Genomic DNA, 22,038 nt, shown 5'->3' on the forward strand with positions numbered 1-22,038 from the left:
TGGCTTTTTGAATGAGGCACAATATAAAGCAGCCAATCAGAACAGAGCTCATTTAAATACCTCAGTTGTAAAGGCACAGAAACAAACAAACAAAAAAATCAGCCTGTTAAATTCTAACAAGTAAAGAAAGCTTAAAAATGGCCTCATAAATATAAAATGTAACTGATAACACAAACGGTCCCTTTAACTCATGAATTAAGATAACCACTTAGCAAAATTCATTGATTCATTATTTGTAAAAACCTACAAAAACATTAGATTAAGTGTTGAAACATTTATATTAACCCATTGAGACAATTACACTGACTGATAAAAAGATACCTACATTGTTATTACTGTTTCTACAGTGTTGCATTTAAATCAGCAAGACGTCTCTGGGTAACCTTTTGGAGAGTATCTATACATCTAGGCCTATAAATAATCTTTAATGCTAATGTTTTATTCTTTTTCTTTCTTGACACACAATTTGGTTGCTGTAAAAAACCGTTGACGGCCAAATGTGAAAGACGAGTAAGAAATACGATTTCAGTTCACTTTTCTGTTTCTAGTTGTATTTTCAGCTGCACTGGTGTTCCCTGATTAACCAATAAGCTTAATGGACATTATCGCGTTTGTTATATGAGGTGACGAAAGCCAGCAGTTTGCTAGAACTCTGAGTTGAGGGTTCCCCCCGACTTTGGGGGTGAAAGGATGAAGGTTTTTCCTCCCAAACTAAAGCTGTTAATCCCCATAAAATGGCTTTACTGCATTTATATGGAACACTGACGTATGGCTACGCATTAAAGTGGGCGGGCCTTGACGAACCGGTTGACCTGAGTTCAGTGAGTCCAAAGGAAAAAGAGCAGAAATTCATGGATAGAAATGTACCCAATGATGTTTACATCGACGCAATACAAACAAAACTGCAGTCTTTAGTTTCGAATTACACCAACCCATTATTAGGCTCTTTATGTAAGAGATATTTGGCATGTGAATCGCATGAGCGCAGTGCTAACCAAAGGGAATTTGTACCTTTATGTTATTCTAATGTGCTGGATATAGTACTAGAATATTATGGAGTGACATGAATACGCTATAATAATAAATAATTGTATTGTTATGAAACACTACGATAACATATGATGTGGTATAAACAGTATTCCTAGCTGTGGATTTTAATTAACCCGAGAAATGTCGCGAACACATATAAACGAGCTCAGACCGTTTATAATGCAAAACTGCATTTGTTGAAAATGAAGAACAAAGAGAGTTTCTCCACATGTTCCCCACTCCGGGCCCCGCTGCAGAAACTCGTCTGATTGGACAGTCCGCTGGCACGCCGTGGCCAATAAGAGTTCGCGTCTGTGAGAGCTTGAGTGTGGTGGGTTCTGATTGGCTCTTGCGTTTGGCGGTCGGCGGTTGTGCAGTAGGCGGAGAGAGGACCTCGGAGAGCGGGCAGAGTTAGAGCGGGAATACCGGCGATTATTTGACAAAAAACGGACTTAATTGAACCGAAGCCCTGGTTCAGTTTGAAGTCGTGAGTGTGAGGATATCGGACTGGTTCAGAGCCGGCGAAAGGAAGCGGTTAGTTTTTGTTTATCAACCCGAGTTGGCTTGTCAGCTAACCGGTATCGGTTAAAAAAGAAAGAAAGCGCCTCCCTTCAGTGTTAGCGGAGTTAGCGTTAGCGTTAGCTATAGCTTCAGCTTCAGCTTCATTTCTCATCCGCTCCTGGTCGTTTACGATTTCTGACAGAAAACAAAAATATCACTTTATTTAATGTGGACTGGACTCCTGCAGGTAGGCCAGCAACATGAAAATGTGTGAACTAAACTGTTTTGACTTTGTCTTGGTGGCTATGCTAACGGTCAGTGTTAGTAAGTGGATCTAATGAACCTGATGGAAACACTCTTATGTGTGAAAGGTAAATTAGTTAGCGTTAGCAATATATTCATGAAATATGCTTGAGACCAAACGATTAAGATGCTCGTCTCGTTTAGCCAGTGAGACGTGAACTTGAAAGTGGTTGGCGAACTGACTCAGTTTGGGGGAGAGGCAGTTAACGTTAAGTTACAAATAAACCTGTCAGAAATAGCTAGACTGACACAGACGGCTTGCTTTATGTTTATATATCTGCTCATTTATGACGATGTTTTAAACCATGAAATTTTACTTAATAGATTAATTTATTAGTATATTTTGCCCCACAGAAGTCACATTGTGTGTTTTATACCTATGTTTATGTTTTCTGATTGACATTTTATATTCAGAAATACTTTAGCTACAGGAAAAGGTTAGAGCACAAGGAAGCTTATCTTTATCTTACTCGGGCGCTGCGTTTGCTCATAGAAACAGCCGCTGTAGTTAGCTGGTTAACCCATTCTTTTCCTACAGATTTGCATTGACGTGTTCTGATTGCTGTAAATGAACATCCAACATTACCCGTTTGTTTATTTTATTGCCTAGCATTTTGATCCTTTTGCTCACAGTCAAATTAGTATTTTCTGTTGTTTTTGTTAAAACATGAGTAATCTCGTGTGACCATGAGACTTAGTATTTAGCCCTATGGTTTGAGTAAAAAAGTCTTCAGATTTGTACACAGGCAAGCTCTGAACATGGACCAAAGAAAATGTAAAAAAAAATAAAAATAAATAAAATAAATTCAGACGTGGACATTAATTGGTTACTATAGACTGGACCCCTGTAGGCAGGAAGATCAACATGACGGTGTGGATAAAAGTTTCACTGTCTTACAGCCGTGGCGGTTAAGCGAAGTACTGAAAGGAAGTCTCTATGGTGAAAGCTAACTGGTTAGCAGGCTAAGCTACCCTCTAGTTCAAACAAGCAGAACTGAAGCCGCTTTTTCACTGCGAGGTTCTGCTCCACTCGCTTTTGGTAGCAGCTCCTTCGTTTTCCACCGCAGATATAGTGACCCTCAGTGTGGCTGGTCGTCATAGCGACGCCGCGTGAAACTGAGGAGAGGTAAAGGAGACAAACTTGTGTTAAGAAAAGGTTGATGACAGCGAGACAAAATACTGCTGAAATAAACCAGGAGAGTTTAGAAAATACTACATTGGAGACGTGACGACTCTGGTTGCTCATGCGACGCAAGAGGGCACGCTGGCTTGGTAGCTAAACGCTGTGTTCAGCGACTCTCCCCGACCAATCAGTGTTCTGCCTCGTCATTACGTCACCTTTTGGTATCGACTTCGATGATGGCACCAGATTTGCCTAGTGCAAACCAAAAAAGCAGATACTTGCATTTTATTTTATGTTTAAGAAATATTTCAAACGAATCATGTGATTCCAGAATGTTTTCTAAACACTAAAGTGAACAATGTTTTTCATACATTTCAAACATATCTGGTAAATATACTTTTCCTATATTTCTTTTCAGTGTGGGAGGCAATAGAAAATCCAGATTTGATTGCAAAAACAAGTATGAACATTTAATATAGTTTAAAAAAAGTCCTGTTAATGTTCTCCACAGTTTCAGTAAATATACAAACTTTCATCACTTCAGAACAAACTCTGTGTCTCTTTTTCATATGATACTAAGTTTAGCTGTGGGATTAAAAAAAAATAACTTGAGAAACCTTTCTTGTGCCTGTGAGAGGTGAGCTTGAGTGTAATGTTAGTTGGTGGAGAACTGATTATGCTTGGAAAGAAACCTGTGCCAGAAATAACAGGACTTGCACAGATTTGTTTGTTGATTTTCTGGACGGTGTTTTATGTCAACAAAGCTATTTTGAAGTGTTTACAGAAAGAGCTGTTACACGCAGGGCAAACATAAGGAGTATCCTTATGTAAAGTAGTCTCTACATTAAAAAATTCTCAGTGTGTTTTTTTTCCCCTATTATACATTTTTCAATATATATATAATTATGAGCTTGTTCGTCATGCTGTAGCGTTCTTGTTCATGTTGAAGTTTCAGAGCGATTGTTGCGGGTTTGTTAATGATTGGCTTTCTTAGAATCTCATGCTTAATCAGTGACGTTAATGATCTTTAACATTAGTACCCCTTGTTTGCCCAAAGCTGTGGCTTTTGCCATTATGTATGGAATATGATCAGCACAGATAATTGAGGCGAGTCTTATTTCAGTTGTGAACACCAGAGTTCCGTGATGTAAATTACAAATGTATGATGTGAAAATCATTTTAATTTATTAATAACAGTTTACACTTGGCATGTTTTTTTGCCTTATCTTGCTTTCTTTTTCCAGATTATTGCATCGATAGTAGATGTCAGTACTTAGTAATACATAATGTGGGTTTTATATGCTCAATCTTCTGGTGTGAAATGTCAGCAGTATGTTGCTGTGGGTCCAGCAAAAGACATTCATGTATCTTATATCTTTTGGATTATATTGCAATGTGAAATGACAGCATTGCTAGCCTTTTTCAGTCTCAGACTTGCACTCCAAAATAAAATTAATGCATTAAACAGTAAATCAACAAGCAAAATTACAACACAGACACAAATCAAGTCTTAAAAAGGAACTAGGAATAATAAAATTACAGCAGGTCAAGATGCAAATGTATATATAAAAATAAAGTGAAGCATGTAAAGGGATCATTTTGCATGTAGTATATCATTACTTTCCAAAACATTTTTCAGGAGAAAAATAAAATGCAGTTTCTTTGGTCATTCATTATTAAACGGTCCCACAGTGTAAATGGAAAATAAGTTTATTAATTATATTGAAGAATGGAGATAAAAGATTTGTTCCTGAAAGCAACGATATGTAAGAATACTGAATATAGTTTTGGAACTTTTTAATATGGGCTGTGTACCTCATTTAAAAGTGTGAAATCTGAAAGCAAAATGGACCTTTTTTGCATTTTATTATTTTAAGTTACTGGACGTATTGAGCATAATTCATCATATCATATTAAAATTCAACACTCTTTTTTTCATAATCTACCATGAAAACACAGCGTCATCTGATTTTTGATCCAGCTCAGATTTCTGATTTTTGATCCACCCTGTCTAAAACTGTTTCACTACCTCAGGGTACAAAAGATCATGTGTTATGATTTCCCGTTCACTGTGGTTTATAAAGAATAGTGGTTTAAGCAATCGTGGCTGTTTTGCAAAAATGACATTGCAAAGATGGGGAACAGATGAACATGCTGTACAAGTATTATTTTATTATTTTTTTGTACAGCTTGTTCTGGTGCATAAATACTCATCTTGGATCACGTGTTGCGTAAGAAACTGTGTGTGACTTTTTAATTTGGCACCCAACTTATCCTGTTTGTCAGACTCAATGGATTTTATTCAGCAGTGATGTTAGACATACAGATGGCCATTTCTATTTTTGCTGTGACTTTTCTTTTTTTTTTTTTTGGTAAAACGTTTGGATGGAAAGCGTTGATGAACTTGCCCAGAAAGCTGTACTCGCGAATTTGTCAGTGTTCTTTGACGCTTAGTCAGCGTCTCCCTCATTTCCTTTCCAAAGAGATGCAGTTTTACAATATGGCAGAAATGGACTGAGCTTGCTGTTAGAGAAGGCATGCGGACATAAAAGTGAATATTTGTGTGTTGTTGTCCCAGGATATGGATTTTATTAAATTGTGGATAATGTAATAAGCTCGAAGTTGTGTGTTGGAACAGCCCTGGCTATGACATGACAATTTTGCCAGGTGAAAAATAAGTTAATACATTTCCATTTAAATAATGACATTATTTTTTTTAAAGATTTCAGCATACATTAAAAAAAAGTAAATTATAAAATGTGGGTCTTGCACTGGCCACATTTTATTTATATATTTTAAATATTTAAAATTCAGCAAATAAACAGTAATTGTGCATTTAAATGAGCAGAAGTGTGTTCTCTGTAGAGAATAACTTAATTTCACCTAGAAAATCAACAGAACATGTAGTTTGTCCATGGTTGTTTAAACTTTTGCATATGACTGTAGGTCTAGAGGTCAAATGCTAAATTAAAAAAAGGAAAAACCTCCGTCATTAAGCTACTGAGTATGCCGTGTGTTTTGTTTTTTTGGTAGGGAAACCATGGGCTTGACAGGGAAGAAACTGGAGAAAGGCCCAGTGTGCTGGAGGAAGAGAGTGAAGTCTGTTTACATGCGGCTCCGACAGCTGAAACGCTTCAGGAGAGCTGATGAGGTGAAGGTAAGCATGAAGGACGATGTACAGTGAATTTACACTGTCGGTGGGAATAAAAGCTGTACACAACACCAGTGGTTTCTTTTAATATATCTTGTAACCTGATAAAGTGGAGTGTTTCTCCATAGGTTTTGTTTTTACACTAATTGCTAGTGGAAAAACACTAAGGCTTTATGCAGTGGAACTGTTATGTTGCATGTTGAGTTACCCACAACATAATTCCCGTGCAGCATTTATAGTTAGACGAAGCAAATTAAAATCAAAGTTGCATGCAACACATTTGATCGCTCAACTAGATAGCCAGATTAGCAGCTCATCTGCAAGGTTTAATTTACATATTTGTAGTTCATATATTTTTTTTCAGTTGCTGTTTCTTTTCTATATCCATATTTCTGTCATTTATCCATCTTGCTATTTATGATCTGTTACTGTGTATTTGACTTTTAATGTTCAAGTAGACATGGTGTCCCTTGATGTCTAAGGCCTAATTCACACAGGCTTCCTTTGCGCGGCTTGAATGATTTGGCAGCGTGACTGCTACAGTTTGCACATGCCCGCCTTTCATACATGCAACGTTTGTGCTGTGGAACAGTGAGGAACTTGTACAGACCTTATTTTTCAGGCCTAATCAGTCACTCAGCTCAATTTATAAATGGATTTGGTATAGTTGTTAACACACAGCCACATTCTGACTTGTGATTGGGTACTGTTTCAAGCCTGGTTGACCAGCTGGGAAATTTGTTTGCAGCATGGAATGTTTAACTAGCATTTATATTCATAAATTAAATCTTTTGGATTCCAAATAAATCTGAATTCTATGTAAAAATTAGCAGGCGTTAAGTGAGGAGAAAATGAATTTAGCTGTGAAGATTATGAAAGCAGGCTAACGAAGAGGAACAGGTTAAAGAAGAATAAAGGGTGGGAAAAGCTTTAACAGCTCTTAGCATTATCTGGCTAGTTAACCGGTTGAAAAACCTGAAGGGAATGGGGTTTCTTTTGAACTGTCCAACAAACCATGTCTTTTATCATCTGTTTTATATTCACTTCTACTGATACTGGGAAGTATAGTAACATGTCCCTACTGGGTCTGTCAGCAACTATGAGTAGAAATGGTTTTTAATCATTTTGCACAATGAGCTATTTAATTAAATTGGTCCTTTTGTAATTAAACAAGAGGCTGGTTAGTGTTAAGTATGGGCAATATCCACATTATTGTGACACATTGTGATGTACTTTATCACGATAATGATAAGTATCATCATTTTGCCCAGCATGGTCAGTACTGTTTTGCTGTTTTGACCTATTAGACTGTGAATGTCTGAAACATGTGGCTGTTTCAGTCTTCTTTGTTTTGTTGTTAAAGGGAAAATATTTGAATTTGAACAAAACACAAAGTGTCATGTAAGATTTATTTATTGTATTTATCATTTATTGTTACTGCTGTTGGAAATAATTGGAAAAACTGATAACTGCATTTTTCCTTTGCCCAATTAATTGAACTCAAAAGAGGCTGATTTAATTTATGTAATCTTATTTTATTTGTTTATTTATACGGTTATAGTGGTCTTATAATATATTCTTCATGATAATTTCCACAAAACAGTAGCCAGAAAACCAATGCTGCTGAATCTTGCATAAATTATTCTAGAAATGAAGTGGACAAAACTGGAGATGCAGTGACATGAGGATTAGAGGCCGATGGCGATATCAGATGGCCACTTCATTAAGTACACTTGTATGTAAACTCACAGTTCATTTTATCAGCTCCACTTACTATATAGGAGCACTTTGTAGTTCTACAATTACAGACTGTAGTCCATCTGTTTCTCTGATACTTAGTTGGCCCCTTTTACCCTGTTTTTCAATGGTCAGGACCCCCACAGAGCAGATATTATTTGAGTAGTGGATTCTTCTCAGTACTGCAGTGACACTGACGTGTTGGTGGTATGTTACTGTGTGTTGTACTGGTACGAGTGGATCAGACACAGCAGTGCTGCTGGAGTGTTTAAACTCCTCAGTGTCACTGCTGGACTGAGAATAGTCCACCAACCAAAAATATCCAGCCAAGCGTCCGTGAAGAAGGACTAGAGGATGTTTAACACAAACTGTGCATCAGCACATGAGCTATTGTCTCTGACTTCATGTCTACCCAGTGGACCAACAAGGTAGGCGTGTCTAATAGAGTGGACAGTGATTGGACAGTGTTTAAAAAAACACCAGCAGCACTGCTGTGTCTGATCCACTCAGACCAGTGCAACACCCACCAACGTACCACCACTATGTCAGTGTTACTGCAATGCTGAGAATAATCTACCACCAAAATAATACCTGCTGTATGATGGTCTTGTGGGGGTGAACAATGAACAGGGTAAACGGGGTCTAATAAAGTGGAGTAACAGATGGACTACAGTCTGTAATTGGAGAACTGCAAAGTGCACCTTTACAATAAATGGAGCTGGTAAAATGGATAAGTGTGGATACAATATGGTGTGCTTAACGAAATGGTTGGTCTGTGTATATATCTGGTAATGGTGACACAAACGTTTTATAAAATGTCAGAATTGTATCTGCCTGGAATTTGCACCAGAATTTTTTTTTTTATTTGTAAAGGGTTACAAAAGCAGCAAAATTCATAAAACAGACATTTTAGTACATTAAATCTTCTGCTCTTTAAATATTATTTAAATCTGACCATCTGCCGTATGCTGACAGATTTTGTTCATTTTTAAATTGTCTGCCAACGCTGATATGACTGATATTGTCATGCAGCTTGTGAGAATTATTCATTTTCTGTGTGTCACTGTAATAATATTGGTTAATGTGTGCAATGAATATAAAACAGTTGATTGTATCTTTTGTTAATCTCCACAGAGTATGTTCAACTCCAACAGACAGAAGATTCTGGAGCGCACTGATATTCTGAATCAAGAGTGGAAACTGCGGCGAATTCAGCCTGTGCATATCATGACACCTGTGAGCTCCTTACGTGGAACAAGAGAGGTTGGCGCGCTTGCCTCATAATTCAGCTCCTGTAGCTACAGACTCAGATAAAGATACATTTCCACATGGAAATATTCATGCCAGACTGTTTGTTTTTCCCAGCCATAGTTTGTTTCCTTTTCAGTACTTAACACTTGGCTTGATGATTGAGTAGTTTATGGAAAAAAATGCCTGTGATTAAAATGTTTCATGACTCAAAATTACAGACTTTTTTTAAAAACGCTGCTCGTCTCTTGTGTTACAGTGCACGGTTGACAGTGGCTTCACAGAGTTCTCCAAACAAGTCATTCCCCTCAAAACACTGAATGCTGTAGCATCTGTACCTGTGATGTATTCATGGTCCCCTCTCCAACAAAATTTTATGGTAAAGTAAAATATTCAGAAATAGGACTGGCAGGTTAAACAAAAAAAAATTTGTAAAATGTATCTTGATGAATCAGTAATGATTAGTTGTCAGAATATTTTAAAACGTCCCACTGCTCTCTTAGAATAAGAAACAGATGAGCTGCATTGCTTGCAAAGTAGTGTTATTTATTTATTTTTAGATTTTAATGTAGTCTTTATAAAAGGCGCATGTGTTAAAAGGATGTGCGAAGTTGGCCTGGGTGATGTCCAAAAATAGCAAAAATCACGATCGTTGAGACTTCATAACTATAAATGAATTATTTCTAAAGTCATGCCAGCATGCTTTACAAATTAAGAAATTAAATGTTCTATAGATACTCTTAGAAAACTGTGGTGTATTACTATTTAAAAAAATATATATATTTTCAGAACTCAACTTATCTGAACCTCCAGGACAATTATGCTGTACATAAAATGCTGCAATTTCTTCTTCAGACATGTATCCTCATACAAAATGGCAGAGAATTTACATTCAAAAGATTTTAGGCAATAGTAATGTTTTAACTGTAAAAATGAGTTAAACAGGCTCCCGAGTGGGCCCTGTCATCAGGAGATCGCAAGTTCGACCCCTCTTGATGCTACAGCCATCCGTGGCTGGGAGTCCAAGTCCACAATTGGCCTCTTTCTCTGGGTGAACATCACTCAGTGATGCAAGCCAGCGCAGGTGTCTGTTTATGCTGATTATGACCTTTTAAGCATCACCATTGGGTTACTTGTCCATCATTGATACCCACATATATTCGCCCAGGCCTAGTGTGGAGTCTTTTAAGGATATGCTTAGTTTGTTCATTTAAGTAACATTTTTATTCTTTGGCCTTTTTAAAACTGATTACATGATTAATTGTCAAGGTAATCGGCATCTTACTCAGTTACTAATATAATCAGCGGTGATGGTGCTATTTTGTAAAATGATGAAAAATTATTTACTGAATATTTCTATTTCCCTGGATTAATCTTTATTTATTATTATAGGTTGAAGATGAGACGGTTTTACACAACATCCCTTACATGGGAGATGAAATCCTAGACCAAGATGGCACATTTATTGAAGAGCTTATTAAGAACTATGATGGAAAAGTCCATGGAGATAGAGGTTTGTGTAAGAAGGGGGGTGGTGTTCAACAGAAAAACAGTGCTGGTTGGTATGCTAACTATATTAGGATACTGACACTGTGTGTTATTCCTTTTCTGTGTTAAAGGGGAATTCCAACAATTTTTTTTACATTTCTGCATAATTCATAATAATCATGGAGATGTAAACAATGCCATTCAGAGTGTTTTGATGTGAACAGGTTAAATGTAGAGAAAATTACCAATTCAATTTCTTTGAAATGGTGGTGATGGGACTCAGGGTTGCAACACAAATGTAGCCATTTAATTCACTATCCAAAACCACCAGTGAACCTACAGGTGTTTTCTGAGTTTTTAAAGTGATGTACCAAAAGTCATGGCACAGGAATTAGAATTGTGCTGGACCCCCTCTAGCCCAATGAAGTGCAGCAACTCAATGTGGCATTGGCATAAAGACTACTGCAGGGACCTGTGGGAAATGCGTGTGGGGGCTCCTGCATTAAATATGGATGTGGTTTCTGCCAAAGTCGCCACTGCTCACAATCTTTAAGCTCCCATGGGGGCGGCCAAACTATTGTAAAACTTTGTCTCAGACATCAGGCAGCTTATCATAACATTTTCAATAACTTTCTGTAAGGGAGCTTTTAGAGGCATTAAACAACTGTTGTCTGGTTCCTATAACTACTGTTTAAATTATTTTGACTCAGTTTTACATCACACATTTTACATCAAACAAATTTCAGTAACTGTTTACATCTTAATGATTGAACCTTGTGAAAATGTGGGAAAATTGGTTGAATTTAAAAGGGAATGTTCATTGTTAGTCATAGTAATATTTTGTTGCATAAAGTGACGACATCCCTGTTTCTTTTGGTTCTAGTTGTCTTATTTAGTTTTCTTTTGCTCTGTTTAAACATACCAAAGACCTGACTGTTTGCTGGATTCTTGAGCAGTTCAAAATACATGGAAAAAAATAAAATAAAATAGTGAAGTTCCTATCTGGAAATCACGTCTAAAGTTCAACTTGGTATAATTCAGAAAAAGCAGAGCAATCAAAACAAGCTTTGTCGCATTTGGAAGACGGACACTTTTTTTTTTTTTTTTCTCAGGATGCATACAGCTTATTCTAAAATATAAAATGATTGTGAATACTATGAAATAAACGTAATTTGTAGTACTGAGATTTGAGCTCTAAGTCTCAGCGTACAATCTCGAAATAATAATTTTAAAATTCCATTTCTTTTAGAATGTGGCTTTATAAATGATGAGATTTTTGTGGAGTTGGTGAATGCGCTGAACCAGTACAGTGACAATGAAGATGACGATGATGAAGAGGATCAACATGATTATAAACTGGAAAAGATGGATGTCTGTGATGGGAAGGATGATGCTGATGATTCTCGCAAGGACCTTCTCAACTCCGAGAGTAAGGATGACCATCCATTATTTGGTTTGAATAGTTTTACATCATAATACATCATCCAAATCTTGATAGTTTTCATTTTATGGTTCTAAGTTTCAAATGTCACTCATTTGAAAGTATGGGGTGTAGAGATTACAGCATAAATTCGATTTGAATTAGTCTTTTGATTTTCATGTCTTTTTTTGTGGTTTTGTTTTTTCTTTTGCTTCTTAATTCACTTACTTCCCAAAGGATAATCAACACCTATGGAATGAGATGCTTGTGATGTCTCTGCAGTCTAACAAAATGTGTGTGTGTGTGTGTGTGTGTGTGTGTGTGTTTATTTTTATATATATATATATATATATATATATATATATATATAAAATTTATATATACAAAATTAATAACTATTGGTGGGTTGATATAAATTAACTGAAAACAATTAACGTAACCCAAAACCCACATCTCTTCTTTCAGTGCTCATTTTTTCTTTTTTTTTTTGTATGCTATGTACACTCTGTTGTCTGTTGTCTGTGGTGTTTTTGGATTAATCTCACACCTGATCTTAAAGCGTGTGTGCTGGTGTTGTTATTACAGGTCGAGGCAATGACTGCTCTAAAAAGTTCCCCTCTGATAAAATCTTCGAAGCCATCTCCTCTATGTTTCCTGATAAAGGTTCACCAGAAGAACTCAAAGAGAAGTAAGTCCTGAAAGTGCTCTGCATACTTTCTGTCAGTGTCTGCCACACAGTTCGTAGAAGTGGTTTCTTGTTAACTGGTTACGGTGTCCTGAGGCATCACAGTAAGCCTGCTGCAGTCGTGTTCCGCATTGTAATTTGGAGTTCACTGAAGCAAAACTGAAGTGGGATGTGAAAAAAACTAACCAAAAACATTACCCTTAGATTTACATATTTTAGGAGAGGATTTATTTGTAAAGTATGCAAGCATTTATAATGGTCTTACATCCTTATGTATTGAACATAGTGTCGCTGTCATATCTCCACTTTTACCTTTTTTTTTTTTTTTTAATTTAAATCTAGTTCCCCTTTGCATTGTTTTAAATTTACATGGCAATTTTCAAAGTAATCTTGTTACATTAACTCATTCATTAATTCATTATACATTAAGAATGTTTTGTTCTTTCCTGTAAAGTCACCACTTTGGAGACGGGTTTTTTTCTGTCAGCGATGATTTGCTTTTTTTTTTTTCTTCTCAGAGCATTTTACACTGACACGTCTCTCTTAATGGTATTTTTTAATGATGTTCATTGTATCAGTAAAATATCAATACTTTGCCCTCTGTCAGTGCTGTTTGAATAGTAAATAATAGTATTTTGCTCCTTTTTGTCATATAGTAGAATGTTCACCTGTGCAGAAATCACTTTTCTAAACGTTAAGTGAGAAGTCAGTGTGCCTGCAGTAATGAAGTCTCTGATCTTAATGTTAAATATTTCACAGTATTATAAAATATACTGGAGTGGGCTAAGACTTGCGTGAAATATGAATGTATACATATAAGGAATAGCAGTAACACTTGCTCCTTAATCAATATGTAGGTATAAGGAGCTCACTGAGCAGCAGCTCCCTGGAGCGCTCCCCCCTGAGTGCACCCCCAACATTGACGGACCAAACGCTAAGTCAGTACAGAGAGAACAGAGTCTACACTCTTTCCACACCCTCTTCTGCAGGCGCTGCTTCAAATATGACTGCTTCCTTCACCGTGAGTCTGAGCTACAGTACACATTTTCTTAAGGTTTTTGGAGATGATGTTTTAAACCTGGCTTTTATGTTGTTGTGATTGTTATAGCTTTCCATGCAACTCCAAACACATACAAACGAAAGAACATGGAGAACATGGTGGACAGCAAACCATGTGGCATTGACTGCTATATGTATCTGGTTCAGGTAAGCAGACTTTCACTTGCTATGTAGTTCGCAATTATTTTATTTTTGGTCATTCCCATGAAAAGTTATCAAATTGGAGACGCAAGATTTTGTTCTGAAAACCAGTTTTTTGTAAATACCCTGTACATCTAGTTTGCATGCACCCTATATGTTTAGTTTTACTCCTTTATGGCTGTGCATTGTATTTATTTCTTTTTCTTCCATTTACAGAAGTGCCAATTTCAGAATTTTTTTTATACAGATTCATTGTGTGTAGATGTACTTGGCCAGTGAATTGATTCTGACCTCTGTCCTTTTTATTAAGGACTGAAGGTCTTGTATCAAATAGTAATGTACTGAGTGGATTATTTACATCGTTTCTCAGGATGGCATAGTGAGAGAGTACCCAGCTGGTGTCGTAGCCGAACGAGTGAAGACTCCACTGAAGCGTTCAGTTGGAAGACGTAGGGGCAGGATCCCCAATAGCAACAGTAGGCCGAGCACTCCCACTGTCAGCGCCGAGACTAAAGACACCGACAGCGACAGAGAGGGAGGCACAGACAGCAACGACTGCATTGACAAAGATGATGATGACAAGAAGGATGAAACTACCAGTTCCTCAGGTACAAAGAGGAATGTTGGTTGTTCTGGGTAACTGTGTCATAGTAGTGTAGTGTGGTCGTAAGGTTCAGATGTTCATGCTTATGTTTTGGGCAAACCTTTTGAGAATGCAAATTTTAACAGATTCATTTGCCTGTTATCTGACCGTAATTAGTGGTTAGGTGACAGTTAATCATAGTTTTCAGGCCTGAAATTAATTTTTTTTTTTAATCGTTCTGGTTTAGAAATCTGATTGGATGAGCCATGTCTGATGCTGTTGGATAATACTTGATATATGCACACTTATGAGTTATGTTCCTTATATGGACCTTGGAATATAGTAGTGCTAGGTGGGGTCAGGCATCAACGTGCACAAAACTGGATTAAACATATCCTATGGTTGAACCTGGTTTAAACAAAGGAGCTGGCCATATGTACGTGATTACACAGACAGAAATGACTGGAGCTACTCATATTTCTATGTTTTGAAGTTCTGTTTATCTCTTATTACTACACATTTAAAATGATGGTTCTTCAAGGGTTCTTTTGTAAAGAAAATAGTTCTATATGACACCAAAAAGGGTTCTTCCATTGTTATGATGCCAGGCAGAAGAACCCTTTTTGGTACTATATAGAGCACTTTTCAAAATGGTCCTGTATAGAACCTCCTATAGCACATTCTCAATCAATCTGAAGAACCCTTTCACAGTGCAAAGAACCCTTTAATCATGCAAAAGGTTTGTGTTCATATGACTACATAGAACCATTTTCCTTATGAAAGAATTCTTGAAGCATATTTGAAGTGTGTAGCCAAAGTTATAAGAAAAATAAATGGCACCTTTTGTACCTCGGTAGCTTTAATTTTAGTAGCCTGTGTAGCAAAACTAATTGATTGTTGCACCATCATGTACAATTCAACAACATACTTCAACTTAAACCCTTATATTCACATAGGGATTGTTGTCTATTGGAAGTTATTTTTTATTTTTATTTTTTAACCAGTAGCTGGTTAAAATAGTTGTTGAATTGTTGGTTAACAATTAATCATTTGCATCCCTTTTTGAGGAGTGCTTAATCTTAAAAAAAGAAAAAAAAAATTCATACCAACAACCATCACTGTGATGATGATGATGATGATGATGATGATGATACCTTGTGAGTGGTGGTCCCTTTCCATTGTTGGATGGAGTAGAGTGGTTCTAAAAGATTGTGCAGTAGATGGGCTCAATGAATGTAGGTGCAATATTGGTATTTCTAATAAATTGGCAACTATATTTACATTTACATGATCATATTGTCTGGCATGTTCCTCTACTCTCTCTGTTAATGCTTGTATATATGTATGTTGTTCTGTAGAGGCAAATTCACGCTGCCAGACTCCAGTGAAGCTGAAGATGAGCTCAGAACCTCCTGAGAATGTAGACTGGAGTGGAGCTGAGGCTTCTCTCTTCAGAGTGCTTATCGGAACTTACTACGACAACTTCTGCGCCATCGCTCGACTCATTGGCACAAAGACCTGCAGACAGGTAAAGTATCCTATGGGCCTAAATTAGCCCTTTAAAAAAATTTTTTATAATAATTTGGAAAAACAAATATTGCCCAACCCCACTCTAAAATGGCCATATTTACAATGGTGCTGAAATGTGTTATTTGTTTGCCAGGTCTATGAATTCAGGGTAAAGGAATCCAGCATCATTGCACGTGCCCCTGCAGAAGATGAAGACACACCTCCAAGGAAGAAGAAGCGGAAACATAGGCATGTTCCCAAAATGATATTTGCTGTAATGGCTTTGTATTTATTTGTTAATTCGTAGGAATATTCCGTGAACTCTATTCACTCTATTTTTGTGTCATAGACTGTGGGCCACTCACTGTCGAAAGATTCAGCTGAAGAAAGGTTTGTAGCATTTACTGTGATAGAACTGTCCTTGTTGATTTTGTGCTTTATGATTTTTTTAAATTTTTTTTTTTTTAATTTTTTATTTTATTTTATTTTTTTTTTTTTTTTTCCCCATTTAGTTTATATATAAAATATACAGTCACTGAGTACCCTATTAAGGACACCTCCTTGTATCTACGCTGTCCATTTCGTCAGCTTCACTTTCCATATAGGTGCACTTTTAGATCTACGGTTGTACTTTGTTAGCCTCCTTTTACCCTGTTCATCAGTTGTTAGGACCCCTACAGTGCTGTTGCTTTAAACACTGTCCACTCACTGTCTTCTGTATTAGACACACCTACTTTGAATCAAGAATTATGAATGCATAGAAATGAATGATGAATAAGCCAAAATACGCATTTATATCTTTCTGCTGTTAACACAGATGGCTCCTCCAATCACGTGTACAACTACCAACCATGTGACCATCCAAGGCAGCCATGTGACAGCTCCTGCCCGTGCGTCACTGCCCAAAACTTCTGTGAGAAATTCTGTCAGTGCAGCTCAGAGTGTAAGTACACTCACTCACTCACTCACTCACTCACTTGATTTAATTTCCATTAGGTTGTTGAATTTTTTGTATGTAAAAATGCTTTTATGAATCTAGGGCTTTACGTTGTTTTTGATTTTTGAATATTATCCAAAAAAGCTAAATACATGTTTCAACTCTGGTGTCCAATTTAATGTATAAGGTATAATCATATTCTACTAAATATTACATTCTAAATAGTAAATTCATGCAGTTGTTAGTACATGTGACTGCAGTATCTGCATTTCACTTTCTGTTGTGTTTTCTCTGAGCTTTTGTCACTTTGCACACTGTTTCTGGTCCTAATTGGTGAGGTCAGATGATGTCTTTCTGTGTTTCTTTTGGATGTTTAGAGTTTGATCCATATAATTGCTTCATATGATTTGAATTTAATGCTCATAATTTCCTCTATTACTTTAAAACTTTATCATCTGTCTTTAAAGTGCTTTGAGCTGCTGGTGGTATGAAAAGTTGAGTTCAAACTATAAAGTTGTTATTATTGTTGTTTTTATTTATTTATTTTGCAATAACGTTCCATTGTATTGTGTCTCCTGTGTGCAGGTCAGAACCGGTTCCCAGGCTGCCGCTGTAAGGCCCAGTGCAACACCAAGCAGTGTCCGTGTTATCTGGCTGTCCGTGAGTGTGACCCAGACCTGTGCCTCACCTGTGGAGCTGCAGATCACTGGGACAGCAAAAATGTCTCCTGCAAGAACTGCAGCATCCAAAGAGGAGCAAAGAAGGTCAGTTGTTCACCCATAGTACTCACATATAAGCTCTATTTTCCTTGTTCAGCAAGCAGATTAAGGATGTTAAAATGAACCTTGTATGTCTCTAATGCTATCATTACATGACCTTCTTCACCGTCTTTTTGTTTAGCACTTACTGTTGGCACCATCTGATGTAGCAGGATGGGGCATTTTTATTAAAGAGCCAGTTCAGAAGAATGAGTTCATCTCGGAGTACTGTGGAGAGGTAAGGTGGTGTTATTTACTCCTTCATACTACTGATTCAGCTCAGAAGACCTTTAAAAAAAACATCATGCCTGGGTGTAGCTTAAACCAGAAAATTTATGGACTGCAACAGATTAGACTAACATGGCAGGGCTGATCTTATTAACAGCAGAATGTTATTTAGATGGCCAGTCAGCAGTCTAAAATTTGGAGCAAGCTTGTTTATTGGCTCAGTGTTGCTGATGAGATGGACTGCTGAAGCCAAGCATACGTTGTGCAGTTTTTAGCCTGGTTTTAGCCCGGCTTGGTTGTCGCAGGCTAAATTCCATGATTGGCCCAAATTTCAGCTTTAGCGGTTCTCATTTGAAGTGTGCAGTGTGAGATGCGAGGTTAGTAGCAGTGCCCAATTTACTGCTTAAGCGTACCCCGTTTGAGCCGCTGGATGATGGGAGGATTTATTTGTTTTTCCATGAGAAATTCTAATCACTTGGTTTGCAGTTTGAGCAGATCTCACAAAGTGATTTCTCAAAGTTGCACACAAACTACACATGATCATGACCAATTCCTGACATGTTATGCCGTATATGCTGACTGCTCTGACTGAGTGGAATTGCAAGGTATAAATAAGGAGTTTTTCCCCCTTTTTTCTTTCTTTTTCTCCCCTCCCCTCCTCAAAAGGCACCGGCTTTATTTATTTACTTTTTCCAACTTTCTGAAATTACTGTCACAGAATATAAAGATGCTTCAGTGTCCCCTTCATAGACAAGATGACTGTGTGGTGTCATTAGAGTTGGTTAATTATCTTTTAAATGTGATCTGTAGCGACATCAGTCTGAACAGATCGTCTTCTGAACTGACGAGCAAGCGCAAAAGAACAATGCACTTCACGAGGCTCATCCAGAGGTAAACAGTCGTGACGGCCAGCGAACACCTATCACTCCCGGAGCTTTTAGTGTCGTCTTCGCCAGCATCACGGGAGCAGTTATGGAGTTCCAATGATTGACAGCTGGACTCATCACCCAGAATGTGTTCGAGGTCGCCATAAATCACACGTTATCCGATCTCGGCCACTTCTTTGGTTCATGTTCTCAGATTGTTTAAACACTGCAGCCTCAGCTTCCTCCGGCCGCGCTCGGCTGTTTCGTTCAAAACCTCTTTAAACTCTGAGCGGCTGCGATGAGTCTCCTATTTTTTTTATATAGAAACATCAGCCTGAATGTTTTGAGTCTCAGCAGCGCGAAATTATGACGAATGTCGAGTTGGACTGATGTAAAAGTCGCATGAATTCTGATCTGGCTGTTCAAACTGAGCCGAGTTGCTGCGGATCGGATACGGATACAGATCGGATTTCAGTACCTTATACATAAAATCAGAATGGAAATGTTTTTTGCTGTTCACACTGTGTCACATATGAGGAAAAAGATCGGATTTGGGCCACTTATACCTGCTGGGAAAACATAGCCTAAATGTCCCTTGATTTGTCATTATAATGTTTAAGTAACTTTTTCTCTCTCTAGATAATCTCCCAGGATGAGGCAGATCGCAGAGGCAAGGTCTATGACAAATACATGTGCAGTTTCTTGTTTAATCTGAACAACGGTAAGTCTTCTGTCCCTTCATGTCTTCAGAATTTATGCTCATCTAAGTGTAATGTATAAATGTATGTTTTTAACGTAACACTTCCCTTCATCATAGATTTTGTTGTTGATGCAACAAGGAAAGGCAATAAGATCAGGTTTGCCAACCACTCTGTGAACCCCAACTGCTATGCAAAAGGTGAGAATTGCTGCACACTAATATAATAAATAAAAAGATGATCTTAGCATCTGTCCTCATCTCTCCTCTCATTTACAGTTATGATGGTTAATGGGGATCACAGAATAGGCATTTTTGCCAAGAGAGCCATACAAACTGGGGAGGAGCTTTTCTTTGACTACAGGTAAGATTATGCTGAACAGTTAAGACAATCTGCATGTTACTTTAATTTGTGTCGGGATAAGATTTTGTTTTTTCTGTTTTATTTGTTTTCTGCTAGCTAAAGTGACTGATTAGTTACTGATGGTTTTTTGTGCTAACTTGAAGTCATAGTATTTTTTTTTTTCTGTATATTAAACTCTTTTGTTAATAATTAGGGGTAGGACAATTAATTTTTTTTCCCCTCAAAACCGGTGATGGTTCAGTCACTAAAGTATTGCTGTAGTGTCTGTGAGAGTAATGAATCACCCACCATTTTTATTTGTTCTTTTCAGATACAGTCAAGCAGATGCTCTAAAGTATGTGGGCATTGAGCGTGAAATGGAAATTCCATGAAGCCATCTACCTCTGGAACAAATGCCTTACACTCTTCAGGAATTTTCACTCCACATGCATTTCCAATACGTTTTCATATACTGGGTTTTATAGGATAAGGGTATCTACTTGGAAATTTTTTGCAGTTTTTTTTAGATTTCAACCTTTTTCTGTCTTTTTTTTTTTTTTTTTTTTTTTTCCCCTTTTCCTCTATCAACAGGCTTACTCTGGGATTCACTTTTTGACAGTAACTTGAACATTCACACTTGTTTACAGCTTAAAGTTTAGTAGGGGGTTTTGGATGGGTGTCTTATGGGCCATTGTTTTCCCGATATTCTTGGACTTTTTTTTTTTTTTTTTTTTTTTTTTTTTTAAAATTACAAGTATTTTTGGACCAAATTCACAGTAAAAGACAGGCTGTGTTCATATAATGCATTTGTTCTATCACAATATTGACCTATTTTGAGATTTCAGATCTGTGTGAAAACCAAAGTCACTTTCTCTGCTTGCATGTCATCTCACAGGCATCTCTATACAGAGATATTACATACTTTCTGGAGTGCCAGTGCATCCAGTTGCTGTAAAATATATATATATACATAAATATATATATATATATAAAAAAAAATTTAAATATGAGAAAAAAAATGCAGAAAAAAATGTGGAGGGTAGATTCAATATCTAACTTGCGGTGCCTTGAAATTCCAACACTGACTTGTTTATTCGGTTACATGTCCGAAAATGTCCATAAATGTGTACCGAATTTGTTGTATGCATGAACAAAGATTTCAAATGGAGTAGAAATCAGGGAACTTTTCAGTGTTTAATATTATTTTTTGCAATCTCCAGAGTCTTTTCACGATGGCAAAGGTGAGCAGCTTTCAGCTAGACCTGACACTGTAGGAAGGAGAATCTGGACCGTCGCTAAGGTCTTCCTCCACCTGTACTGTTAACTATGGAGCGATACAATCAGATCTAGTGTGAGAATGCTTATGAACCATGATGAAATCAAAGCAATACGACCAGCCTTGAGTCATGTTCATGAGATCTTAAACTGTTCGTATTTATTTGACCAGACTCTGTAAACAGTTTTTGCTATTATAATTTATTGACCTGTCCTTTGCTGTGATCTGCCAGATAAACACGATAGGTTACTTATTGTGAGTTAGATAGCTGTTCACCAATTTGTTTCTCCTTGGAAACATTTGTTCTAGCATTTTGTCCTTATTTCCCTGTGGGTTTGTGACCACTCCCGTTTCTTTTTCTGCCTCTGAGCGTATAAGGTGCTGATTTGTAATGTTTACAGGGAATATTGTTGAAAGTAATAAAATTAAAATAAATGTTAGTGTTACATTCATCACTTTCTTTGTGTTGCGTTTAACTGGAAAGCATTTCTGACTTTGGTTTATGAGCAGCCTGACCACTTCCTATTTCCCACCATTATAACAAAAACAGGACTGCTAAACAACAGAGGGCGCCTGCGAGTGAGTCCTCAATGGATGGGAGTGAATGTTCAATGGCTAAAAGTTAATAGTTAATCACTTTCCCAGAATTATTTTCAGAAAGTAGAAGGATGTATTTCACTAAAAAAAATCAAAAGAACTTGCATGTATAATTTCCTTTTTCTACAGCAAATCCTCTACTTGTACACTGCTTACTGTGGTACTGTTTGAATGCACTGAAACTTCCAACACTACTACAAAAGAGCACAACTCCTAAAATATTGCACTATGTAGCAAAAGAACTAATGACCGCTGTAGACGCCAACTGTCTGAAATGTAATCAACACCTTGTGAAGGCACTGTAGTGTCCTTTCATATCCCATAGCTAAGTCAAGTCAAGAGACTTGTCATTCCATCTG

At 37.1% G+C, this 22,038-nt stretch overlaps 1 protein-coding gene across 2 annotated transcripts; it reads left to right on the forward strand.

The window, feature by feature from the left end:
- Positions 1-1,396: 1,396 nt before the first annotated feature.
- On the forward strand, positions 1,397-21,534 carry ezh2 (enhancer of zeste 2 polycomb repressive complex 2 subunit). Of its 2 annotated transcripts, none has more exons than XM_017718036.2 (20): positions 1,397-1,777; positions 5,990-6,113; positions 8,979-9,107; positions 9,352-9,471; positions 10,485-10,605; positions 11,830-12,009; positions 12,586-12,688; positions 13,543-13,706; positions 13,794-13,891; positions 14,256-14,493; positions 15,827-15,996; positions 16,132-16,226; positions 16,327-16,367; positions 16,795-16,920; positions 17,500-17,678; positions 17,815-17,910; positions 19,406-19,487; positions 19,584-19,664; positions 19,743-19,827; positions 20,138-21,534. In XM_017718036.2, the coding sequence occupies exons 2-20, from the start codon at positions 5,997-5,999 to the stop codon at positions 20,196-20,198; spliced, it is 2,286 nt and encodes a 761-aa protein (XP_017573525.1). In that variant the 5' UTR covers positions 1,397-1,777; positions 5,990-5,996; the 3' UTR covers positions 20,199-21,534. The 2 variants fall into 2 exon arrangements, with proteins under 2 accessions (XP_017573525.1, XP_017573518.1); XM_017718029.2 differs by having other exon boundaries at positions 1,397-1,563.
- Positions 21,535-22,038: the final 504 nt, after the last annotated feature.

Source organism: Pygocentrus nattereri, chromosome 24, assembly GCF_015220715.1.
Source record: "Pygocentrus nattereri isolate fPygNat1 chromosome 24, fPygNat1.pri, whole genome shotgun sequence".
Lineage (NCBI taxonomy): Eukaryota > Metazoa > Chordata > Actinopteri > Characiformes > Serrasalmidae > Pygocentrus > Pygocentrus nattereri.